General features: G+C 51.1%; 1 protein-coding gene across 5 annotated transcripts in view; it reads left to right on the plus strand.

Moving 5' to 3' along the window:
* The window catches only part of RIMS3 (regulating synaptic membrane exocytosis 3), a 39,783-nt gene that overhangs the window by 9,759 nt on the left and 6,611 nt on the right, over window positions 1–23,413 (plus strand). For 2 of the 5 annotated variants that reach the window (XM_027108953.1, XM_027108950.1), the window contains 7 exons: window positions 5,183–5,355; window positions 10,628–10,794; window positions 11,161–11,408; window positions 16,727–16,868; window positions 20,108–20,220; window positions 22,755–22,856; window positions 23,194–23,333. In XM_027108953.1, the coding sequence (XP_026964754.1) occupies window positions 11,192–11,408; window positions 16,727–16,868; window positions 20,108–20,220; window positions 22,755–22,856; window positions 23,194–23,333 (714 nt within the window). In that variant the 5' untranslated portion in view covers window positions 5,183–5,355; window positions 10,628–10,794; window positions 11,161–11,191. Of the gene's footprint in view, window positions 1–5,182; window positions 5,356–10,624; window positions 10,795–11,160; window positions 11,409–16,726; window positions 16,869–20,107; window positions 20,221–22,754; window positions 22,857–23,193; window positions 23,334–23,413 lie in introns of all 5 variants that reach the window. The other 3 variants (XM_027108951.1, XM_027108954.1, XM_027108955.1) reach the window with 3 other exon arrangements.

The raw sequence follows: 23,413 nt of genomic DNA on the forward strand, positions 1-23,413 counted from the left end.
GGGGGCGTTGGCGCTCAGGCTGGGGCGGGACTGGGAGGGGGTGAGATTTCCCCATCCACCAACACCCTCAGCGGGGCCCCTCCCTCTGAGGGTGAGCTAGCCTGTCCCTCTCACCTATCTGTCAGTTCTACCACCCTTTCTAGGAAGGGGAAACAGGGACCAAGTGAGTATTTGGCAGGGGAGGGGATCCAGTATCCCTCAGGGCTAGGGTTTGCCTGGGACAGTCCTAACTTACACTTGTGGTTCTGGTGTGATTGTTAGTAGTGTCTCTGTTCACTCTTTGAAAGAGTCCTAATTGCATGATAAATTATGTGCTCCCCAGCAATGAGGCTTTGCCCCAAAGACTTCTTCTCCTGCTTCTCTGCTCTGCCCCTGGGGTTTCTGTAGTCAGTGGGTGTGCAAAGTGCGGTGTGTGTGTTTGTGAGTGGGGATACTGTCTTTCCTGTGCTTGGGCTGAGCTGGAATAAGGGCTTGGGAGCCCCAGGCCCCTTGGGATCCTGCTGCAACCCAGACCCTCCCCAGGGAGTCCAGCTCCCTTCTCTACCAGTCCAAATTCTGCTTTCCATTCAGGCTGTGCTTTTGTTCAGGCCTGGGCTTCCTTTGCCCTCCTACGTCCTGGGCTGGGCAGGCCTCTCCTTGGTCTCGATGTCAGGGTGCGTAGGGCCTCCAGGTTGGCCATCTGTGTACTCACAACATCTTCTCTGAGTTCTCCTACTTTGACTTGCTGATTCTCCCTCCTTCGGTGGATTCCATTTTCCTCCTAGCCCTAACTGTAGGTATTACCTCTCACCCTTTCCTCACTCTGTACCCTCCTCCGGGCATTCTCCTTCCTTTCCACACCTCACTTTTCCCTTTTGGGAACACACCCAAATCCTGCCCACTCACACTGCTCTCCTGAACTCCAGGGAATCTGCTTACCTGTCCAGCACCTCCATATGGGAGTTGCAAAATTATCTCATCATATCTAAAATAGGGACTCATGTTTCCCTCAAGCCAACTTTTCCCTCCAGGACCTCACGCTGTGGGGATGGCTCCTGCTCACCCTTCCTGTAAATCATGTTGGATTCTGGTTTCTGCCCTTCCCCTAACCTTGTCCCATCGCTAACTCCAGGCAATCCCCCAAGCCCTCCCACGACTCTTGCACCCCTTTCCTCTTTCCACCAGCACTGTCTGAAGCAGGGCAGCCCTTCTTACCTGCCTCCTGACTGCTCTTCCTGCTGTCGGGCTTTGTTCTGATTCTGCACCGTGTTGGATTGATCTCTGTAAAATGTTACATCTAAACCATGTCAGATTTCACTCCCTTCAGGATTAAAGCCAAACTTCTTAGCCCTACATTCAGAGCCCTTCTTTGGCTGTTCCCAGCCTATGTTCCCAGCCCTCTCTTCCACAGCTGCACATACGTCCTGCTCCAACTGCACTGCTCTGTTCACCAGCCTCTGAACATACCATTCTTTCTCTGGACCTTCCCAGCTAGTTTCCACCTCTTTCCTGCCACCTGTACCTCTCTAAATCCCACCCACCTTTCGAGGTGCTCTGCAGAGGATTTCTCCGTGATGCCTGCTCTGGTCTCCCCATCCTGAAGTGTTCACTCTTTCTGCAGAACAGCCAGGGTGTTTTATCTTTACCTCTCAGTGCTTTGGGTGGTCCTCAGACCAGCAGTGTGGGTATCACCTGGGAGCTTGTTTGAAATGCAGACACTCAGGCTGCACCTTCCTGTGACCCATGGAATGAGAATCTGCACTTGAGTAAGATCCCCAGGTGATTTGTGTGCACATTGAAGTCTGAGAAGCACCGGCTGGTGCCTCCACTGAGGGCGGCATCTTGCTTCTGTTCGGGAGTGGCTTCAGCCCCAGGGTGTTTTCTAGTGGCATTCTCAAGTGCCAAGTCTAGCAGCCCCTGTCAGGCAACAGCTGCCACATCTGGCCACAAGTTATGAGAGGGGGTGGGTGATGGAGATGGTCAGGAAGCATGTGCACTCTTCCTGGATGCTTCCACCTGGAATCTATGCCCCACAAGGCTCTGGAGCTCAAGCTCTGTAAATCCACTAGAGTGACAGGAGGAGGAATCAGTGAATCAATAAAAAGACAGTTATCAAGCAGAGAGCAGAACTTTTCCCTCTTCACAACTACACATTGGTGGAAATGTCTGTTATTTTAATGTATTCCAAATAAGGTCACATCCTGAGGTACCAAGGGTTAGGACTTCAACGTATCTTTTTTTTGCAGGGGGGCGGTGCACAGTTCAACGCACAACAGGCAAGGATGGTATAGGGTCTGGGGGAGCATGACAGGGGGACTAACCTTGTCTGCAAAGACTCCTAGGACATGCCATCCAGCCTGGAACTGAGCGCTGAGTAGGGATTAGCCCCCAAAGGTGGTGCGACACAGACCAGGTCCGCAGGACACGAGGGTGGGGACGGACTGGAGAAGAGCTTTCCAGGCTAGCAGGAGACAAAGTGGCACTTTTGGGGAATGAAAAAAATGCAAGTGTGGCTGGAATACGGAGGAGGGGCAGGAGTGCGAGATGAGCTGGGTCACTTCACTTGTGGGCCTTGTGAGGGGTTTTTACTTTCTCCTGAAGGAAACGGGGAGCTACGGGAGGCCGTCCCACAGGAGGGATTCATTCTGCCTTGTGAGCCATCTCCTCACAAGACTGAGCTGTCTGAAGGCCGAGGCGTTCCTCTGTGAACCCAGTTCTGAGGGAAGACTTGCGGCCATGTCCTCAGGAGCTCCCTGGCTGAGAGAAGGCACACGGCAGCCCCGTCTGAGGAAGGAAGGCCTGGCCATGGCCCAGCAGCCCTCAGTCCAAGTGGGGAAGACGAACCCTGCCCTCAGGAGCCTTGTTCTGAACAGGAGACGGGGCTCACCCAGCTCTGGGTCTGCCTCACCCTTGGGTGTCCCGAGTCCTTGGAGTCTGGAGGACACAGGTTGGGCCCAACCACCCAAGCCCCTGCCCTGCTGTGAGGACTATGTCTGAGAACGTGTCCAGGGCAAGTGCGTGACCCCTATGGGCCCCTGAGGCCAGAGGCCCTGAGGCTGGGGGAGACCTGAGCACCCTGCTCTCCTCAGGAGATGTCTGGTTCTTGCCTTTGTATCGGGACCCAGTCTATCTGCTCAACCCATCCCTACCACACACTCAGAGGGCCGCCCCTTTACTGTGTGTGATGGGAGAGGCCCCCACTGCCCAAAGCTGCCTGTCCCTTCTTGCCTGGGCTGAGTGGGCCAGGCTGGGTGGAGGAGAAGTGGGTCAGCTCAGTAGCCATGGCGACTGCAGCTGCTCCCAGCCAGCCTTCTCATCTCCTCGCCACCGACTTCACGATGACATCCTTTGTTCGGCCTGTGGGGTTGGGGGCCAGAGGGGTGAGATTGGGGGCCAGAGTATATATGAGTGTGTGTGTGTGTGTGTGTGTGTGCAAGCTCACACAAGCGCCTGCTCAGAGCTGGTGTGCATGTCTGGCCAAGGGACCCCACAGATCCAAGTAAGACACTTCCTGCTTTCCTGCCCACTGAAGGGATGGGGCTCTTCATGCCTCTGAGCTGGGCAGGGGCTGGGGGCCAGGGGGAGGGTGTGTGTGTGTGTGTGTGTGTGTGTCTGCCTGCCTGTGGCTGTCAGTGTGGCTACTTCTGTGTGCTTTTGTGTGGATGAGTATCTTAGGGGTGTGTGTGCATGTCTGTGTACGCACGTGATTGTGTCTTTAAGTGTGTATCATTTGTGTGGGTCTGCATGGTGTGTAATCACACACTTGAAATTCTGTGCCCTGTGCCTCTCCCGGTTATGCGTAGTGTGTGTGCGAGCCTGGTTTGGAGGAGATAAAAGTCACATAACCAGGAGAGGAGCTGGCAGAGTGCTCCCTACTCAGGCTGGGTGTGCTCCCTGGGTCCAGCTTACCCTCCCCCACCACGCACCAGCTCTGTCACCCACCTGTCTCTCCCTGAGGGGGAGAGTGAAGGCTAGAAACAAGGGATGCCCCCACCTTCTGTAGATGCAGGTTAAAAAAAATCAGTATTACCTCATGAGCTGGTTCTCATTAGTTGGTGAGGCAGCACTGTGTTAAGAGGGATTCTGAGGTTAAGTCTGGCCTCTGACATGGGCACAGATTGGCATGAACAACGTGGTGGGCAGCCCTAGTGCTAGATAAGGGTTGGGGCAGGGGTCTCCAATGCCAGACGCAGCATCTGCTGAGGGACCAGGAGCTGAGATGCTGGCAGGGAAAAGCACAGCTTCACATGTCAGCTCCCACCTCAACTGAGAGGTGCAGGAACCCAGATCCCACACTTATCCTGCACCCAGGGCTGGAGTGGGAGGTGATCCTATTCATCTCCGAGCCTTCCCAGGAAGTGGTTGCACCTGGTTGCAATCCAGACTCATAAGCACCAACACCTGTGAAGTCCTTTACCATTTACAAAGGCACATTATAAATGGTAATAATATAATTGCCCAGCTGAGCATTTAGCATGTACCAATCCTTATTTTTGTAATATTTCATCTAAGAATCCTAAGGTGGGCATTATTATCCCAACTTGAAAGATGAGGAGCTATAGGCTCGGGGGGTTGTTAAGGAAATTGCCCTGCGTTATATGGCTTGTAAGTGACAGGTCTAGGTTTTGAACTAAGTCTGTCTGCCTCCAAAGCCTGTGCTTTTAATTACTGTGCTTTCCTGCTCCTCATTAACCCATCTGACCCCCAGTCCAGCCCGGAGAGTCAGGCTGGGTCCAGATGGCCAGTAGACTCATTTTATAGAAGAGGAGATGAGGGTTCAGAGAAGCTGAATGACCTGCTCAGGGTCACACACTGTGGGTGGAGCCGGGAGTTGGCCCCCTGATACACCCCCAATACACACACTCCTGACTGATGGTCATGTCACAGAGTGTCTGGGGAGGGACACAGACCCCATCGGTCAGGGAGAGGACAGAGGAAGAATAGGGTCTGAGCTCCTTAGCAGTTGGACCTGGATGAGTCCCTTGGCCTTAGCACCAGCAATTTAACATTAAAGTGCCTAAAGGCAGATTGGGGGACCCAGGAGTTTGGACAAGGAGGAAACAGCATCAGAGAGTTTGAATGATTTGCTGAAGGTCACACAACTATCTCCAAAGTCCGTCTCTTTACTCCGCAAGCTACTAGAATCCCTGGAGGACACATGTCCTCTCTAGCCCTTCCTCTAAGCTCCCCTTTTTCCTTCCAGACTCTTATCACATCACCTCCTCCTGGAAGCTACCCTGATTGTCTTCACCTCCTTTCTTGAAATCTGGTGTCTCAGAAGTTAACAGAAGGCTTGTGTAAATGCCCTAGGTGTGTGCTGTTGGGAGGGGCACAGCCCCCTGTGATGGGAACACCACATTCAGATTCATCAGTTTGGTGAGTTTGGGTTGTCTTCAAGGTGAGAGGTGGGGAGGAAGCACCTGACAGGTGATGTAGGACCTGGGAGTTAGGAGTCTTGGTTTGTAGCTCTGGTTTTGTCAACAGCTTTCTGTGTGACCCTGGGTGTGTCTCTTTCCCATTCTCTTTTTTTTTTTTTTTTAAGATGTTAAAATTATAATGTCATATCATCACAATAATCTTTTTTTCCCCATGATTAGCTTTCTGGTTTTTTTTTCACACACACACACTCTATTTTATTTTTACAAGAGATAAATAAACTGACACCAAGCATTGTAAATGCATGACCACAACAAAAGCAACAATGACTGCAATTACCAAACACGAAACACACTCATACTATGTCGTAATATTGACATTCAGTCCAGTAATCCTCCACTGCAACAGCTCCTTTACTTTGCAGTGAAAATTGATTTGTATATTTTTTGCCTCTGAGTCCTTGTGGGATTTTTTTTTTATTCAAACAGAAAGTCACAAAAATTATAATCATCCTCATCAGTTCACTCAGTCCCATGTAATTAATTTTTTTTCATCTTGATCTTTTGTTAGCACTTTTATGAATTCATCAGTTTTTCCATTACTCTTTCCCATTCTGAGCCTTGATTTCCTCCTCTGCAAAATGAAAGGCGCAGGTTGGAATAGGGAGGCAAGGCAGTTTCACCTTATGAGCTGGTTCTCATCAGTTGGTGATGCAGCACTGTGTTAAGAGGGATTCTAAGGTTAAATCTGGCCCTGATGAGAAAGAGAGAAGGATTAGTGATGTCTGCTGTGTGCAGAGGATAGGCGGGGGTGGTAAGAGCCTTAGGAATTTGCCATCCCTTACAGCCTAACAGTCCATCACTCTGTGACAGATTCCTTGGTCTTTTCTGTTGAAAGGGTGGGTAGCTAGTTTCATCTTGGGCTTTTGGATAGCCTTACTGATGCTCAAAAAAGGTTTATTAACTTGGTTAGACACACGGTCAAAAGGACCAAGGGGCCCAGGGTGGCCAGGCAGAGCCTGGAGTCCTGCCATTGTCAGGAGTCAGGAGAGGTTTTGGGAGCTTTTCGGGTACTGAGACCCCAGGGTAGAGGTCAAACGTTGAAGGCCAGAAAGAAAACGCTAGGCTCCTTCCTTGGGGAACTTGGAGGGTATCTGCTGGCATGGAGCTTGGCAGGAGTGGGGGGCAGTAGGAAGGGATCCCTGGAGGGGACGTCCAAGCTGTGGCCATAGATGCTGCTATAGCAATAGATGGGAGTCAGCAGGGAGAACTTCAGAGTAAGGTTTCTGTGACCCAGCAAGATCATGGGAGGGTTTCCTTCCATCAGGAGCCATGACCTGGATTGGGAAAGGGACAGTCCTGCTCAGAGGCAGGGAATTGTTGAAGTGACTTTTGTAGAAATTCATTCAGCAATCTTTTAGAACCACCAGGATGTGAAGTGCAGTGTTCTGTGTCCTGCCGGCCCCTCACCACTCTGCCACCATATCCACCTGCTGCCCCTTTCCCATCCCTGTGGTCTGATGGCTGGGGGCGCTGCTGTGAGTACGACTGCCTTCCTCACAGGGGCCAGGTGGTTGGCTCTGACTGGCTCTCTGTCTTGCCCGTCATGAGCCAGGCTGGCTGCCAGAGAATCAACCAGAGCCCTAATTCTGAGCCTGCTGCTGCCATGCGTGTCAAAAGGACTCTAGAGAGCACGTCATCTGACCCCTTCAGTTTACACACAGATGAGGAACCCAGGCCCAGAGAAGGTCACGCAAAGAATCTAATCTATACAGTATACATTCTAACCCCACCTCCTGATTCTGAACTCTCCCAGACTGCCCTACCCTGGACTTGGGACCGGGGGGCAGGCCCTAAGGTCCTGGGTCCAGTGCTTTGGGTCAGTCTCAGCTCCTCCTGTCCCCTTGGGGGTAGCCCCTGCCTGCTGGACCCTCCTAAACATTCGTCAGCTCTCCAGGCCCCCTGGGTGATCCCCGGGTGGTTAAAGATGAGAATGTGGCTGCGGATGGTGCAGAGTCCTGGACGTCAAACCATCTGCTTGTCGGGTTCCATTCATTATTCATGAGGAAACATGAGCCCCTGGCTTGGCAAGGTCAAGAATTTTGTCCCTTACCCTCTTTCCTTCTCTTCCCCTGGGAGCAGTGTTCTTGAGCTTCCTGTCGGCAACACCAGGGAAGCAGTTGCTTCTCCAGCTGTGGTCTGAGTGGCATCTCTCCTGCCCCTCAGATGCTCACGCCAGCCGTGGGAACCTGGGCCAGAGTGGGTTTTCTCATCACAGATACTTTGCTTACAATTTTCTCAAAGAACCTGGAGACCCGGGGCAAAGCCTGAGCAGGAGGGCTGGGCCCCCCTCTTTGGGTGAGCTCTGGGGTGAAGGAGTAGGGGCTGCTGAGCGTGTCTGTCTCTTCGTGGAAACAGGAGACCCGGAAACAGGAGTCCAGGCCTGGCCACTTCTTAGCTGAGTTGGATGGGCAAGGCCTTAACTTCTCTGAGACTGGGTTTTCTCATCTGTGACGTGGAGATAACTACACATGTAACAGAAATACTTTGAGGAGTAAATTAGGCTTTTGCTCTAGCTGGTTCAAAGTATCAGATAAGCCCTCTCCCACCGTCCACCAAAAGACCATGCACATACCCAAAAAAACACACAAACTGGCACTAGAATTGGAAACTAAAGAGATCATCATAGGCCCAAGTCCAGGGGGACTTTCCATTAGCTGCAAGGTTGCTGGGGGATGGATGGAGAAATACAATCCGAGACTCTGCATACATCACAGGGCCAGCGAGAACAGTCTAGACAGCCACGAAGAAGTCAAAACATGGCTTCAACTCATCCCTACCATCAGCCCTCATTCACCAGGCCGGCGGGAGCCGTGCTGATCAGGAGCCCAGGTGGCCATTCTCGGCTGTCTGGGGACTGTCTTCCTCTTCAGCTGGAGTGGTGCCTTCCCTTCCCACCCCCATCTCCCCTCTCCTTTCTATGTCCTTTTGAAAAGTCGGATTCCTCAGGGTGATGGGGCCCTGAGCCCTGGGATGGGAGCTGCCCTGGAGAAAGCACTGGGGGCTACAGCAGAGCTGGGAAGGGCTGGGGGCGGAGCCTGCCTGCAGCTGTCTCTCCTGTACTCTGTCTGAGCCTAGGACTTTCAGCCAAGTTGTAGAGGGCGACAGCGGGAGATCCCACCTCTGCACTAAACAGAGCCACGGGCGCCTGCTGCCCTGCTCCCCGGAGTGACTTCCAGCGCCCTCTGTCCTCTTTCCTAGCACTCATCGGAACCGCCATTAAATATTTAATTGCATAACTAGTTATTCACTGTCTGTCTCTCCTGGACTGGAGGCTCTGGGAGGGCAGGATGAAGTTGGCCTGGCTCACTACTGTATCAATGGCACTCAGCAGAGGCCTTGGAATCTTAGGGGTTTAAATTTTTTTTAACATTTTTTCCTCAATTTTATACTCAGAGAAAAAATATTTTTCTTTTTTTTTTTGGCCGCACCGTGCAGCTTGCAGGATCTTAGTTCCCCAACCAGGGATCAAACCCGTGCCCCCTGCAGTGGAAGCGCGGAGTCCTGGACCACCAGTAAATTCCCCCCAAAATATCTTTCTAAAGTATATTATTAAGTAAAATGATGACCTTTAGCATAAATATAATACTTAAAACTTGGGATCACTTGTGGTGATCATTTTGTAATGTATAGAACTATCAAATCACTATCTTGTGTAACTGAATCTAACATAGTGTTGTAGGTCAATTATACTTTAATTTTTAAAAATGAATAGATAAAAATTTTTAAATTGCCTTGATTATTTTAGGACATCCACTTGCCAGTTTCTACAAGAAGGCCAGTTAGAATATTGACTGGGATTGTGCTGAATCTATAGATAAATTTAGGAATAACTGACATTTTATTTTTGGAATAGCTTTTTTAATTGAAGTATACTTGATGTACAATATTATATAGGTGTACAGTATAGTAATTCACAATTTTTTAAGATAATATCCATTTATAGTTACTATAAAATATTGGCTATATTCCCTTTAGGTATTTGTTGAATGCAGCATTAGAGAGAAAATTTGTCTACTTTGGAAAGGAATTTGGCAACATATTCCAAGAATCAGAAAAATGTTTATGCTCTCAGTTTTAGGTAAGATGCTTTTGGATGTAACAGAGAACCCTGAGTCAAACTGGCTTAGGCAATGGAAAACACATTGTCTCACGTAGCAGGAAGGCCAGAGAAGGCAGGCTCCAGGTTGGCCTGAGGTCCTTTCTGTCTCTGTGCCGTGCCACCCTCAGCAGCACTGGCTTCATCCTAGGGTGGGCTCTCTCTCGGGAGAGAGGTCTTAAGGGAGGAAGGGAAAAGACAGACAGACAGAGGGAGAAGCACCCACCTCTCTTGTAAGCCTGGAATCCAAATCTTGCCCTTAAGTCAGATTGGGCCAACTTAGTCACATGCCCACCCTTGGACCAGTAAGAGTTACCAAGGTGAATGCCACTCACTGATTGTTTTAAACAAGTCAAGATCTGCCTCTAAAACAAGGGATGAGGTGGACAAAACCAGAGCTCTGTCAGGAAGCAGGAAGTGAAAAGCTACCAGTGGCGTTCACACTCGCTAGCCCAGTCACCTCATTTCCAGGAGTTGATCCTAAGGAAATAAGCAGATAAAAATCAGTGGACAGGGCTTCCCTGGTGGCGCAGTGGTTGAGGGTCCGCCTGCCGATGCAGGGGACGCGGGTTCGTGCCCCGGTCCGGGAAGATCCCACATGCCGCCGGAGGGGCTGGGCCCGTGAGCCATGGCCGCTGAGCCTGTGCGTCCGGAGCCTGTGCTCCGCAACGGGAGAGACCACAGCAGTGAGAGGCCCGCGTACCGCAAAAAAAAAAAAATCAGCGTACAAAGATCTTTATTGCAGTGTTGTTTAAAAGACAGGAGAGAAAGGGAGAGACAGAGAGAGAGAGGGAGGAGAAAGTTGGACTTGATCTAAGCAGTAGCTGTATTGAAATATTTAAGTCAGTCATAGTGCCTCCACACAATGGAACATACTGGTGGCATTTAAACATTTCTACAAAGCGTTAATAACATTGGAGAGTCTTCTGATATAACATTAAATGAAAAAGAGCAGGATATAAAATTGTATTGGCAGTATGAGTTCAGTTATTTTTTGAAATGTGTGAAAAAGAGACTGGGAGGAAATCGGCTAAGATGCCTGTAGTGGCTGCCTCCCAGTAAGGGTGATTTTCCCTGCTTCTTTACACTTTTCTGTCCCACCCGCTTCAAGCAGGAGGACCCCTTCCACAGTCTGCCCAGGCTGGAGCCAGTTTTGTTCTGCCTGTTCTCATTTTTGGCTGTGAAAACAACAGTCACGCTTACTGAATATTTACTCCGTGCCTGATACCGTTCCAGGCACTTTGACCTGCGCTAATTTAATCCTTACAACAGTCCTACGAGGTAAGTGCTTTCATTTCTCATTTTGCTGAGGTGTTCACTGAAACCCCAAGATGTTCGGTCGTGAGGTCACACAGCTAGTGGGTAGAGGCCTTTGGAATTCAAGAGTGGGTCACATAACTGCACAGCCTCCGCCTTCACCGCCAAACCAGGTCACTTGTCAGGGCAGCCACATGCTAATGAGAATAGTCCCGTTCATCGAGCCAGATTCTGGGCACACCCTTTACATTGACTTGTTCATTTAATCCCCACAACCTCAGAGAGGCTGAGCGCTTTGCCCGAGGTCACACAGCTAGGAAGGGGTGGGGCGGCGGTAGAGGGGCCCAGGGTCTGACGTGGGATCCCTTTGTCTCTCCCGCTGCCCCACAGGGTTGCCTGAGGCCCTGCCGCCCCGTGGATCATGTTTAACGGGGAGCCAGTTCCAGCCTCAGCTGCGGCCTCCAGGAACGTGGTGCGGAGCTCCAGCATCAGCGGCGAAATCTGCGGACCCCAGCAGGCTGGGGACGGGACCGGGACCACCACGGCCAAGAAGCGGCGCAGCAGCCTCGGGGCCAAGATGGTGGCCATCGTGGGCCTGACCCAGTGGAGCAGGGGCACACTCCAGCTCCCCCAGGCTGGTGAGGGGTGTGGGCCCCTCACAGTGACCGGGCGCCCAGGGGCAGTTCTCACGGGTGGGCACTCCTACCCCCACAAATCCTTATGTCACACTTACCATGTACCAGGTGCTGTTCTGGGTCTAGTACGTGTCCTACTCACTGACTCCTTCTGTAACTCTATGTGGAAGGTACTGGAGCACAGAGAAGGGAAGTAAGATGCCCCAAACTGTACAGCTAGTAGGTGGTAGAGTCTGGATTCAAACCCCAGCATTGGGCTCCCGAGTTCGTGCTCCTAACCTTGGTACTCTGCTGCCTCTGCACAGACTTACACACTTATCAGCAGTTATTCATTAAGCAGCCATCATGTTCCTGGCACTGTGCTGAGTGACACCACAGCGTCACGGAAACATCCACGAGATTCAGTCTCACCTATAATCTTCGAGTTTCCTAAGTACAAGTAGCTGCAGACATGTTACAAAGCCACGAGAGAGACACACACATACAAAGACACATGCCTTGCATAATCACATGAATAGCATGCTCGATTGCTCAGGAAACCTACCCTTATGCACATGCACACTCAGTGGCCTGTGGTCATAGAAACACGTCACATGTGTGTATGCATATACCTCACAAAGCCACATTCACACACTACCTTCACAGCTACCTCCTGATAAATACAGCAGATTTTCTCAGACACCTGGTTATAGCATCCTACTTATGCTCAGCCTGCCGGGTAACCCACCTTGTCACACACAGTCACACCTGGAGCTCACGTCACAGGGGAGCCAGCTCCCCCCACCAAGACCTCCTCACTTTGTGGCATCAGCCCAGACACCAGCTGGTTTTGTTTTAAAACCTCTTCCTGCTTATTCTGCTCAGAGTGACAACTTCCCTAAGAAACCTTCAAATAGGCAGCTGGATGGGGGTGGTGAGGTGTGGGGCACTGGAGGATCCGGGGAGAATGCCCATCAAGACTCCCAGCTGGGACTGGGGCTGGGGGACTTCTCCAGGCCTTAAAGTAGACTTTTACAAAGCCCTCCACAGGAGCATGTGGGATGGTCTTTTCCAGCAATCAAGCTGCGATATGGTTTCTGGCTCAGAGAAATGCTGGACGGGGAGGGGGCTTGAGATTATGAGTGCCCCAGGATGAGCATGGCCCCTGTGAATATGCTTGACACTAGGGAGTCCGGAAGATGGGAATCTAGGAATCCAGGAGTTGGGCTGGGACAGGACCAATGGGGTGGCGTTAAGGTTGGGGGACTAAGATTAGGAGGGCCCCCAGGAGTCTGGCCTCAGGAAACCAAGCCCTGCTGATCTCTGGCTGAATCGGCTGTTTCAGCTTCAGACCCAAAGGTCTCTTCATGCCCAAATGATTTGGAGGGACGGTCTTCCAGGGCCAGGACAGGTGCCTGAGTCACTGTGAGAATATCAGTGTTCTGCCTGGGACTGTCCACCTACCTAGGCTCCACAGTCAGCAGGCAGGGATTGGAGCAGACACCAGGATGACCTCCAGCCTTGAGGGGAAATGAACGCTGATAGGGCTTCCAGATCACTTGTCTCTGCAGTATGCAAGGGCATGGCTGAATGCCTGGGGAGCCAGGGGAATTGCCCACTGCCCTTCTAACCAAAGGGCTCTCTGAATCATCCAGTTGCCAAATGTCAGAGCAGGAAGGGGCCCTGGGGATCTGGAGATCTTCTGGTCTGAGTACTCATTTTATTGATGAGGCATCTGAGCCTGGAGACTAGAAGGTACTTTTTTGGAGAAGGACTTCAAATTGGCCTTCAGAGATACACCCTGTCATTTACTAGCTGGGCGACTTGGGCAAGTTACTTCACCTCTCTGAGACCGCTTCCTCATTTGTAGAATCAGGACAATAATACATGCCTTGCTGCGTTGTCCAGGGGATTGAATGAGATAGGATGTGTAAAGGTACCCAGCCTCTTGCCTGGCACGTACTAGACACTTGGTAAATTGTTGGTGTTATTATTACCCATGGTCACACAGTAGGGCCAAAAAAAAAGTGACTAAAAAATAAAAGTGACTTCTCTGGCCTCCACAGCTCTGCCCCTTGCTTGTAGAATACTCCTCTCCTCTTCATATTTACTTGTCCTCATTTTGTTCTCCCAGGCCTTGAGGTTGCCAGTGTCCCAGCTTAAAGCGCCATCCTGGGTCTGGCCTCAGAGGGAGGTATGGGGCCGATCACTGAGGGCATTGGCCCCGGAAACTCTGTTCTGGGATAAGATCCTAGCAGGGTGACCCTGCTGCCCCCGGCAGGATGGCTCAGTTCCCTGCAGGGCGGGGCTGTGTGCAGTGGGGAGGAACTCCTCTCCAGGACCCAGTCTCCTGGGCTATGAGTCTGCCCTTCCCAGGTCCTCCATACTGCTCATTGGCTTGAGCCTCACCCATCCTGTGCTCTTTGTTGCAAAGCCTGTTCTATTGCGCCAGCCTCCCCTCTAGTTCCCCTGCCTTCTGCCTGCCCCTTCCATTTTATTCCTTACGTTGCCCTAGAATGGCCTTCCAAAAACTCACCCTGAAACTTTAGAGGACTAGTCCTGGCTCTAACTCCTCATGGGACCTTGGCAGAGTCACTTTCCCACTGGGCCTCAGTTTCCTCTTCTGTAAAATGGAGCTTCCTTCTAGATTTAACATTCTTTAAGTTGTGGGAGCAGAGAGGAAGGTGGGGTCAGATCTTTGGGCTCCCAGGACACAGGTGGGTTCTGGCCTGGCCTTAGGCTGGGTCTACACAGGGCCATCCTGGGCTGTCCTTGCCTTTGCCCAAATGGAGCTTCTCTTTTCAGTACCAAGGACAGTGGCTCTCCCCTCCTAGTCTCTGGGCCCTGGACCAGGGTGGGGCGAGGGCTCAGGATCATTGCAGGAGATCCCATGGGGAGTGCTGCTGGAGGCTGTGTTTTCCTCTCCCTTGTTCATGGTGGGACAGATGGGATGGTCCCTGGAGTCTTTTGGTCTCCAAGGACCACAGAATTATTGCAAGCAACTTGGTCCAGTTCTCTAGGGAGAGAGGCTACATGAAGTTACTCCCCAGATCGACAGAGTTCACAGACTGGACAGGTATGAAACCAGTAGAGGAATTTTCTCTGAGTTTGCAAGACCTTCCTCCTCACCCAGAGACATGGAACTTAATCTCTGCTGAATCACATCTCAAAACAATGTGGAGTTGGTGGAGGGGAGTGAAGAGTAGCATATCAGTGAACTGGGAGTCAGTGGGCCTAGGGTGTAGCCCCAGCTCTATGGGCGCTTGGACTCTAGGTTCCCCATCTGGGAAATGGCACTTCAGGATTCTGTAACTTCCCTACCCAGGGGCTCACAGTAGGTTGGGCAGATCAAAGAAGGTAAATTCTCTCCCAAATGGGTCAGAGCTTTCCTAAGCTCTAGAAGATGGGGGATTGGGGTCACGAGGTGGTGAGGCTCTGACTTCAGCTCAGGGTGTATGTTGGGGGGGTTTGAGGAGAAGGAGGGTGAAGTGTGGCCCCCACAGGCCCTTCTGTCTTCTAATCGGATTAGAGAGGATGTGGCAGTTAGGAGCAAGGGACAGGGCAAGTCCACCCCACCCACAATTATTGCCCAGCCCTCTGTGTGTGTTGGGTCACACACCATTTGTGGGTTTGCATCTGTGTGTGTGATTGAGCGGATGGGTTCAGCTCCTGGTGTTATTATGGTGTGGAGGTCACATGTGTGTGGCAGGCTGTGTCATGTGTACGTATGACTAAGACTCGGTAAGACCATTTGTGGCTGTGTGACTGTTATAACATGCACACGACCTTGTATGTGAGATCACTGTATAAACATATGTGATTGTTGGCACTCATGTGTGTCTGCTTACGCCTGTGCGAAAGAAATATGCATGAGCTAATAAGACTCTGTGTGTGGGGGGGCGGTGTGTGTAAGAGAGACAGACACGTTGATGATCTCACTGATTGCTGGTTAGTAGCTGTTCCAATATCCCAGAAGCTGGGGTGGTTCCAGAGGAGACATTCCTCCTTACAGCACCCCACTCCCAGTCCCCCCATCCCGTCCTCTCAGCCTTTCCTCTCCTGATGGGGCTTCCTGAAAGATAAGTAGGGCAAAGCAGGAGGAATAAAGGCCCCCTTCTCCCAGGCTGGGGTCTCAAACATCCCCTCCCGACCCACCGTTGGGTGTTAGTGGGAGAGCGAATTTCCAAGGTAACCAGCTCCCCCTTCCCCGCTGCTTTCAGGGGCTGTGCTGCCTGCCTCACCCTGGCCTCTCCCCATCCCTGTAAGCAACTCCACTCTTAATTTGCCTGGGCCTCTAACCAGTGACAGCAAAAGGCTCCTTTGGTATAGTCCCTATCTGAGCGTCACTTCCCTCCCCGTCAGGCTCCTCAGGCAGCCAAGCTTCCGGAGGGGAAGTCCCTGAAAACCCACAACCTGTCTTCTGTCCGCCCCCCCGCCAGGCAGAGAGAGTGTCTAAAGGGACCACACTGCAATGCTGAGGAGGTTGCCATGGAAACCCAGGCAGGATGGTGCCGCTGCTAGGAGAGGCAAAGTGCCCTATGTTCCATGCAAGGCTGAAGAGGGGACCTAGGGGTAGAGGGCCCCCCGAACAGGAGCTACAGAGACACTGGGGGTGAGCTGTCACCACACAGCTTCTGAGGTTCTTCTGCAGACCTCTCCCTCAGAGCCAAAGTCAGTTCAGGTCAGCCTAGGAGTTTCTCTCTCAGTCTTATTTTTCTAGTGGCTTCTCCACCTCTCCACACACATCCCCCTCCACGTTCAGACCCACCTTGAGAATGGGTGTTAGTTTGCCAGTGGTCAGGATTCACATGGGTTTGTTTGTCTTTTATAGGGCCTGTGAGGGTATCACAGAGGTGGGTTGTGATGTCTGGGAGTGACAGGCTTCAGGAGAGTACCTGGAAGAGGAAAAGCAAATCTGGAAATTCCAGAGAGGGCAAACTTTCCAGAAGAAGAAACTTAACCCTTTGGGGCAAGGGCTGAAATTGAGTGGCAAGGTGTGGGTCAGGGGAGCCTGGCAGGAAGGAGACCGAGGGTGGAGGGCTGCAGGGCTGAGCGCTGCCTGCTGACTCCCCACCCGTAGCCCCACCATCTCCACTCTGCCTCCAGCCATCCTTCTAGTCTGCTTTGTCTGCGTCACTGCCCTGAGCAGGGCCAGGGGTCAGGCTGCAGACCGGCTCTAGAGGTCATCGCAGCAGTGGCCCTGCCTCCAGTCAGGGCCCTGCCTCCAGTCAGGGCCCTGCCTATCCTGCCCCCTCCCAAGAGGATGACTTTAGCAGTGATCTCGGAGAAGCCTCCTCAGTGATCTGACCTGTTCCTTCTCTGTGCTTCTGGGGGTGTCACAGAAGGGGCCACCAAGAAACTGCGCAGCAACATCCGGCGGAGCACGGAGACGGGTGTTGCCGTGGAGATGCGGAGTCGGGTCCCTCGCCAGGGCAGCCGGGAGTCCACGGACGGGAGCACCAACAGCAATAGCTCCGATGGCACGTGCGTTCAGCCCACCCCCACCGTGTACCCACCCTCCACCGGGGTCCTCTGGTCACAGGCACAGGGCTGGAAAATCTGCTTGGGTTTCCAGCCCAGTTATCTGAGTTCCTCTGTATCCCCGCCTCCCTCTGTCCCCCTCCCCTGGACACCCGCTGTCTGGACCCCAGTCTTCCTATTGCTCTGGGCCTCTGTCTCCCATCAGAATACCCCAGTGGCCCAGGAGCAGTTCATCCCATGGGTATGTTTCATGCCTCCCACCTCCCAAGACCTCCATACCATCCTGCTCCAGAGGAAAGGGTTGGAAAAGAAAATGGGATCCTAAAATCTTTTAAATCTGAAACAGTTGTTACAGCTCAGCTGAATGGAGTTCTCACAGGTGGACTTGCTTGGAGCTTAGGGCAGGAGTTTGGACTAGATCACTTTTTCAAACTGGATGATGACTTACAGGCAGGAAGTAAAATCTGTTGAGTGGGTCAAAACCAGCATTAGAAAAGGAAATAGGAAATTCAAATGTATCCCATGGAGGAAGGAAAAATTACCTTGTGAACTTTTCAACAGATAGATAGATAGATAGATGCACGTAGGTCTATGACGTTAAGTGTATTTCTTACATATGCATATGTGTTGCAGCCGAAAACTGGAAAGTCTCTGGGTTAGATATCCCCTTGGATCTCTTCTAAATCTATGAAATGATGGTTATATGATTAAGATTTTCTGAATCAGCTTCATCAAGGCCCAATGATCTCAGGATTCTGTGGCTCTATTATTTAAATTCTATGATCACGTGTCTTGCTACTGAGCCTGCTCCTATGAATGTGAGTAGCTGCTAGGATTTACCGTATGCAGAATGGCACTTCAGATCAGTGCCTCTTACCCTGGGGTCTACCAGCCACTATCAGGCCAAAACCAGTGTCTCATTTAATACAACAACCCTGAGGGATGTTGGTACTACCATTATTTCCATTTTACAAGTGGAGAAACTGAGGCACAGGAAGAGGGTATGGTACCTTTCCAAGGTCACAGCTATTAAGTGGTGGTGGAGTTAGGATTTGAATTAAGGACATTTGACCCTAAAACCTTTTTTCACAATCTCCACGCTCTCTATACTAAGCTCCTGAAATTCTGTGACCTCAAGAGTCTACGTTTCTTTTTGTTATAGTTGTTATCCTTTCTCTCTCTCTTTTTTTAATTGAAGTATAGCTGATTTACAATATTATGTTAGTTTCAGGTGTACAGGAAAGTGATTCGGTTATACGTATATATGTGTGTATATATATATTCTTTTGATTCTTTTCTATTAGAGTTTATTACAGGATATTGAATGTAGTTCCCTGTGCTATACAGTAGGTCCTTGTTGTTTATTTTTTAATATAGTAATATGTATCTATTAATCCCATATTCCCAATTTATCCCTCCTTTCCTCTCCTTTGGTAACCATAAGTTTGTTTTCTGTGTCTGTGAGTCTGTTTCTGTTTTGTAAATAAGTTTATTTGTACTATTTTTTAGATTCCACATATAAGTAATATGATATCATATTTGTCTTTCTCTGTCTGACTTACTTCACTTAGTATGATAATCTCCAGGTCCATCCATGTTGTGCTGCAAATGGCATTATTTCATTCTTTTTTATGGCTGAGTAATATTCCATCATATTCATTCATATATATATATATATATATATATATATAATGTCACATCTATATATATATGATATATATATATGTATCACATCTTCTTTATTGATTCATCTGTTGATAGACACTTAGTTTGCTTCCATATCTTGGCTATTCATTTAACCTTTTCAGATCCCATTATCCTAAAAATGTGATATTAGGCTATTGCAGACTGTGGCCAATAAAAATGGATGGGCCTTGAAGCCCCTTCCTGGGGTGTGAAGGTTGAGGCTGGTAGAGGAGAGACACGTGTCCTTTCCAATAAGTGTATGTAGCCTGTCTCCCCTTCCTGCCTGTCTCTGGCCAAGAGGGACTCAGGCCAAATGGTCCAACAGGGGATTCGTTCTGGGACAACATTTTCTCTCTCTAGGCAGGAGCCTGGGCTATTCTAGGAGATCTTAGAACTTTCTTTGGTCCATTGTAGCCTCTGGGCAGTTCTGGGCCAGCCCTCCCTCACCTGTCCTTTCTCTGCTGGCCTCCCCAGAACATAGGCTTGAGGACATGCAAAAGTAGCACATTTCCCGTGATGATCACACCAACAGCCGCAGTAACTACCGCTGATTGTTTCCTGTTTGTCTGGAGCTGCTCCTGCGCCATCTGCCCGAATCCTCACCATCACCCTGTATGAGTTGGGTTTTATCTCTGTTTTTGTTTTTTGTTTTTTTTTTGGCGGTACGCGGGCCTCTCACTGTTGTGGCCTCTCCTGTTGCGGAGCACAGGCTCCGGATGCGCAGGTTCAGCGGCCATGGCTCACGGGCCCAGCCGCTCCGCGGCATGTGGGATCTTCCCGGACCGGGGCACGAACCTGTGTCCCCTGCATCGGCAGGCGGACTCTCAAACACTGCACCACCAGGGAAGCCCCCTCATCTCTGTTTTGTAGGCAAGGCAAGCCTCTTACCATTTGGAGCCTCTGTTGTCTCATCTGTAAAACTGGATAATAGCTCCTGCCACCCACAGTGGTGGTAAGGGTTAAATGATACAGTGGAGCATTTAGTGTGCTGTTGGCATCTGGCCAAATTTCAATCACTGTCAGTTTTTTCTGTTACTATTTCCAGGCTCCCCACAGCCATGGGCCACCCACCATCGCTTGTCATTAATTTCAAACCTGTAATTGTGTTATTTTGGTCTCAGTTGCTGTTTGGGATACCACCTCACATTGTTGACTTGGATTTCAAACTTATAGTCAACTAAAACTCAGCTCTTAGAACTTGTTCCAGGCATTGAAATGTCTGGCCTTTGTCTCTGGTTCTTGGCATTAACACCCCCTGGTGAGGATGCAAGTGTCCAGCAAGCCCTGCCTTTTCAGGGTCGCCTTAGAAATTCTGGCGCTTGAGGATTAAATACCATGATTATGTATGTTTATTAGTCTCTTTTCTCAAGTGGCATCAGAGTATTTTTCTTTAATGTGCAGAGATGAACAGTTCTGTTTGACCCCAGCCATAGTAGTACACTCGCACGTTGTAGAGGGGAGGTTGAGGCACAGAGGGAGTGCCCAGTGCCCCAGGGGCAGAACCACTGCGTCCCGCCATCCAGATGCCCTCAAGCATCTCATGCTTCCTTCTCCAGGTTCATATTCCCCACCACCCGGCTTGGAGGTGAAAGCCAGTTCAGCGATTTCCTGGATGGCCTGGGACCAGCCCAGATTGTTGGGCGACAGACGCTGGCAACGCCACCAATGGGTGAGTCTTCTCAAGGGCAGGGTGAGTGGGGCAACAGCAGCCATGCAGCAGGAAGGGTGAGCTCAGCGGGGGCCCTGCGTGATGCGATGCAAGCAGCAGAAAGGGGTCCTCGCTCAGGCTTTTGTGCCAGTGAGGAGGAGTCAGTATGCACACTCCTCAATCCCTCCCGCAACAGAGAGGAAAGGGTTCCAGCCTTTCTCCGCCAGCCGCCCTGCAGCAGCTTTTCCAGCACATTCCCTCCCTCGCATCACCACACACTCACCCACTCTCTCGCCGCCTACTGTGTGCCCAGCTGTGCTAAGTGCCAGGCATAAAATCCTGAACAAAAATCATCATGGCATTAACATCCATGGAGTCTGCTCCATCACTGATTATCTGTGGGACCTTGGCCAAGTCACATCCCTTCTTTGAGCCTCAGTTTCCTCATCTGTAAGATGGGAATAATAATGCCTGCCATAGTTCTGCGATCTAAAGACAATGTATTGAGTCCCTATTTGATGCTTCGCATGAAATATTTCATTTACGCCTTAGGAACCGTGTCTGATTTGACTTGTTACTTCTAACAGTGCCTGGCACCTAGAAGACTTTTAGTAATTTTCTCATCCTTCTTCTCTGCAGCTAGGAAGTACTCCCTACAGTCTATTCTTGGTCCTTTTAGCTGCAGTTCTGGCTCCCTCCCTTTCTCTCTCCCTTAGATCCTGGCTGTGTTGGCTTCAAGCAGCAACTCCCAGGCTAGCTTCCCCAGAGATGCCTCCTCACCTCCACCCTTCCTTCCCCATCAGTCTGACCTCAGCCCTTACATAGACAGTGTCTAACATTTGACCTCACAGCAAATGAGGAAGTTGAGTGCAGACAGTGCCCTGCTGTGAACCATGCAGTGGAGCTGGCATTCCATTCCAAGCCAGGACTCCTCCCACTGTACTGCCCTGTCTTCCTCTAAACTGCTTACACAGGAGCCTTTGTCTGCTGGAAGAGGGGTCCACAGGGACCCTCATAGGGTGAATGTCAGCTCCCACTGGGCTCTTGGGTGGGATTTGGCTAATCCCCAGCCCTTGCTTTCAGACTTTTTTTTTAAATTAATTAATTTATTTTTGGCTGGGTCTTCGTTGCTGTGAAGGGGCTTTCTTCATTGTGGTGCGCAGGCTCCTCATTGTGGTGGCTTCTCTTGTTGCAGAGCACAGGCTCTAGGCACACGGGCTTCAGTAGTTGCAGCACGCAGGCTCAGTAGTTGTGTCTCATGGGCTCTAGAACGCAGGCTCCGTAGTTGTGGCACACGGGCTTAGTTGCTCCACGGCATGTGGAATCTTCCCGGACCAGGGCTCGAATCTGTGTACCCTGCACTGGCAGGCGGATTCTTAAGCACTGCGCCACCAGGGAAGTCCGCTTTCAGGCTTTCAAGGGCTTGGATAGTCTGCTTTGGGCCAAGGGCTGGGAGGCAGTGAGAGGAACCAGCCGCTTCCACAAGGCTAATACGCCATCACAGCCTAGAACACTTGTGTGTGGTGCCCCCTGGTGTCCTAAACTGGGAAGGACAGGTTTGCCTTGGCTCACCTTGTTAGAGATGTTACAGTGAGACGTGGAGATTAATTCCTGAGACCTCCCCCTCCCTATTCCCCATGGGGAGCTCAGGAATAGCTAGAGGGAGAGGGATGAATTCCAGGATGTCTCCTGAAAGTCATAATTCTCCATCTTCCAAAGTGTGCAAATACAAACAGTTGCTGTTGCATGACGGCTCAGAGAATCTAAAACGGGTGGCTAAACCCAAAGTCTGGCCCATTTTAGTTTTTCTGCATCAGGCTTAATGATTCTGCACCCCTTTGAAGGACGTCCCAAGTGACTAGTGCAGAATTGCAAATTCTGCTAACCTGTGTCAAACAAAGCCAAGAGTTCTAGAAGTCAGACGACTGATATGACTCCACACACAGAACTTGCCCCAGCTGGATAATCCATTTTGTGGGGCACAGAGAGGAGTTCTCACTCTGTGCTCCCGGGACATCTGCTGCCTTCCCCCCATCCTTTATCAAGGGTACGAGCAGGCCCTCATTTCCAGGACGTGCCTCATGTCCTGGGCAGGCTTGTATCTCAGCGTCTCTCCAAACTGATATCCTTTAAATATTTGTTTGATGTTTATTGAGGGGAGTGGCTGATGACCACTGTGCAGAAGGTGAAGAAGAGCTACTGAGCCCACAGCCTCCCCTCTGTCTTCCTGACACAGGAAGCTCTGTCCCCAAACTTGCTATTCTGCTCGGTGAAGCAGAACACCCCTCCACCGCCCATGACCAGGCTTACATTTGTTGTTCCCCAAACCGGCCCCTTGAGGGTCATGCCCCTATCCCACCGTAAGGGCCCTGTCAAAGCATTTCTCAGCTGCTTTAACGTGGTCTCCCGAGAGCAGCTCCGGCGCGTACAGTTTTGTCCATCTTGTGCCCTTTCCAGCGCTGGAACATCCTCTGCAGACTGGCATGCTGCATGGTGGCTGGCCGGCCTGCCCCTTGGTCTGGCTCTGCCTGAACTGTCCCTCTTCTCCCTTGCAGGGGATGTGCACATTGCCATCATGGACCGGAGCAGCCAGCTGGAGGTGGAAGTGATTGAGGCTCGGGGCCTGACCCCCAAACCAGGCTCCAAATCGCTCCCAGGTGAAGCAGATCAGCTGGGAGAGGGATTTTGGAGACGAGGTCCTGCCAGGGAGGGATGTACAGCTGAGTTCTGGGTCTAGAGAGTCCCAGCTCCCCACTGGCCTAACCAGTATTCTCAACACTGGAGTCACGGATTGCCTGGAAGGCCAGTGAGTGGGGGGAGGGGGAGGGGAGGATGGAAGAGTCGGTGTTGAGCCCATCTCTCCACCTGCTGTCTGCTGGTCAGCTCAGCCAGCTCACCCTGCTCCCCTCCAGGATCACATGGAGGTTAGGGGATGGGCAGGCCACAGCAGTCTCCCCTGGACACCTCCCCATCCTGCTCTCTTCCATCCCTCAGCCACCTATATCAAGGTTTACCTACTTGAGAACGGGGCCTGCTTGGCCAAGAAGAAGACAAAGGTGGCCAAGAAGACCTGTGATCCCCTGTACCAGCAGGCTCTGCTCTTTGACGAGGGGCCCCAGGGCAAGGTGCTGCAGGTGAGTGTCATGGGGCCAGTGGGGCGGGGCAACTCTCAAAGACTGTAATTTAAAATTTGTCTTATTTATGATTTATCTTG

The sequence above is a fragment of the Aethalodelphis obliquidens genome, unplaced genomic scaffold, assembly GCF_003676395.1.
Source record: "Aethalodelphis obliquidens isolate GAN/ISIS:26980383/991018 unplaced genomic scaffold, ASM367639v1 scaffold9, whole genome shotgun sequence".
Classification (NCBI taxonomy): domain Eukaryota; kingdom Metazoa; phylum Chordata; class Mammalia; order Artiodactyla; family Delphinidae; genus Aethalodelphis; species Aethalodelphis obliquidens.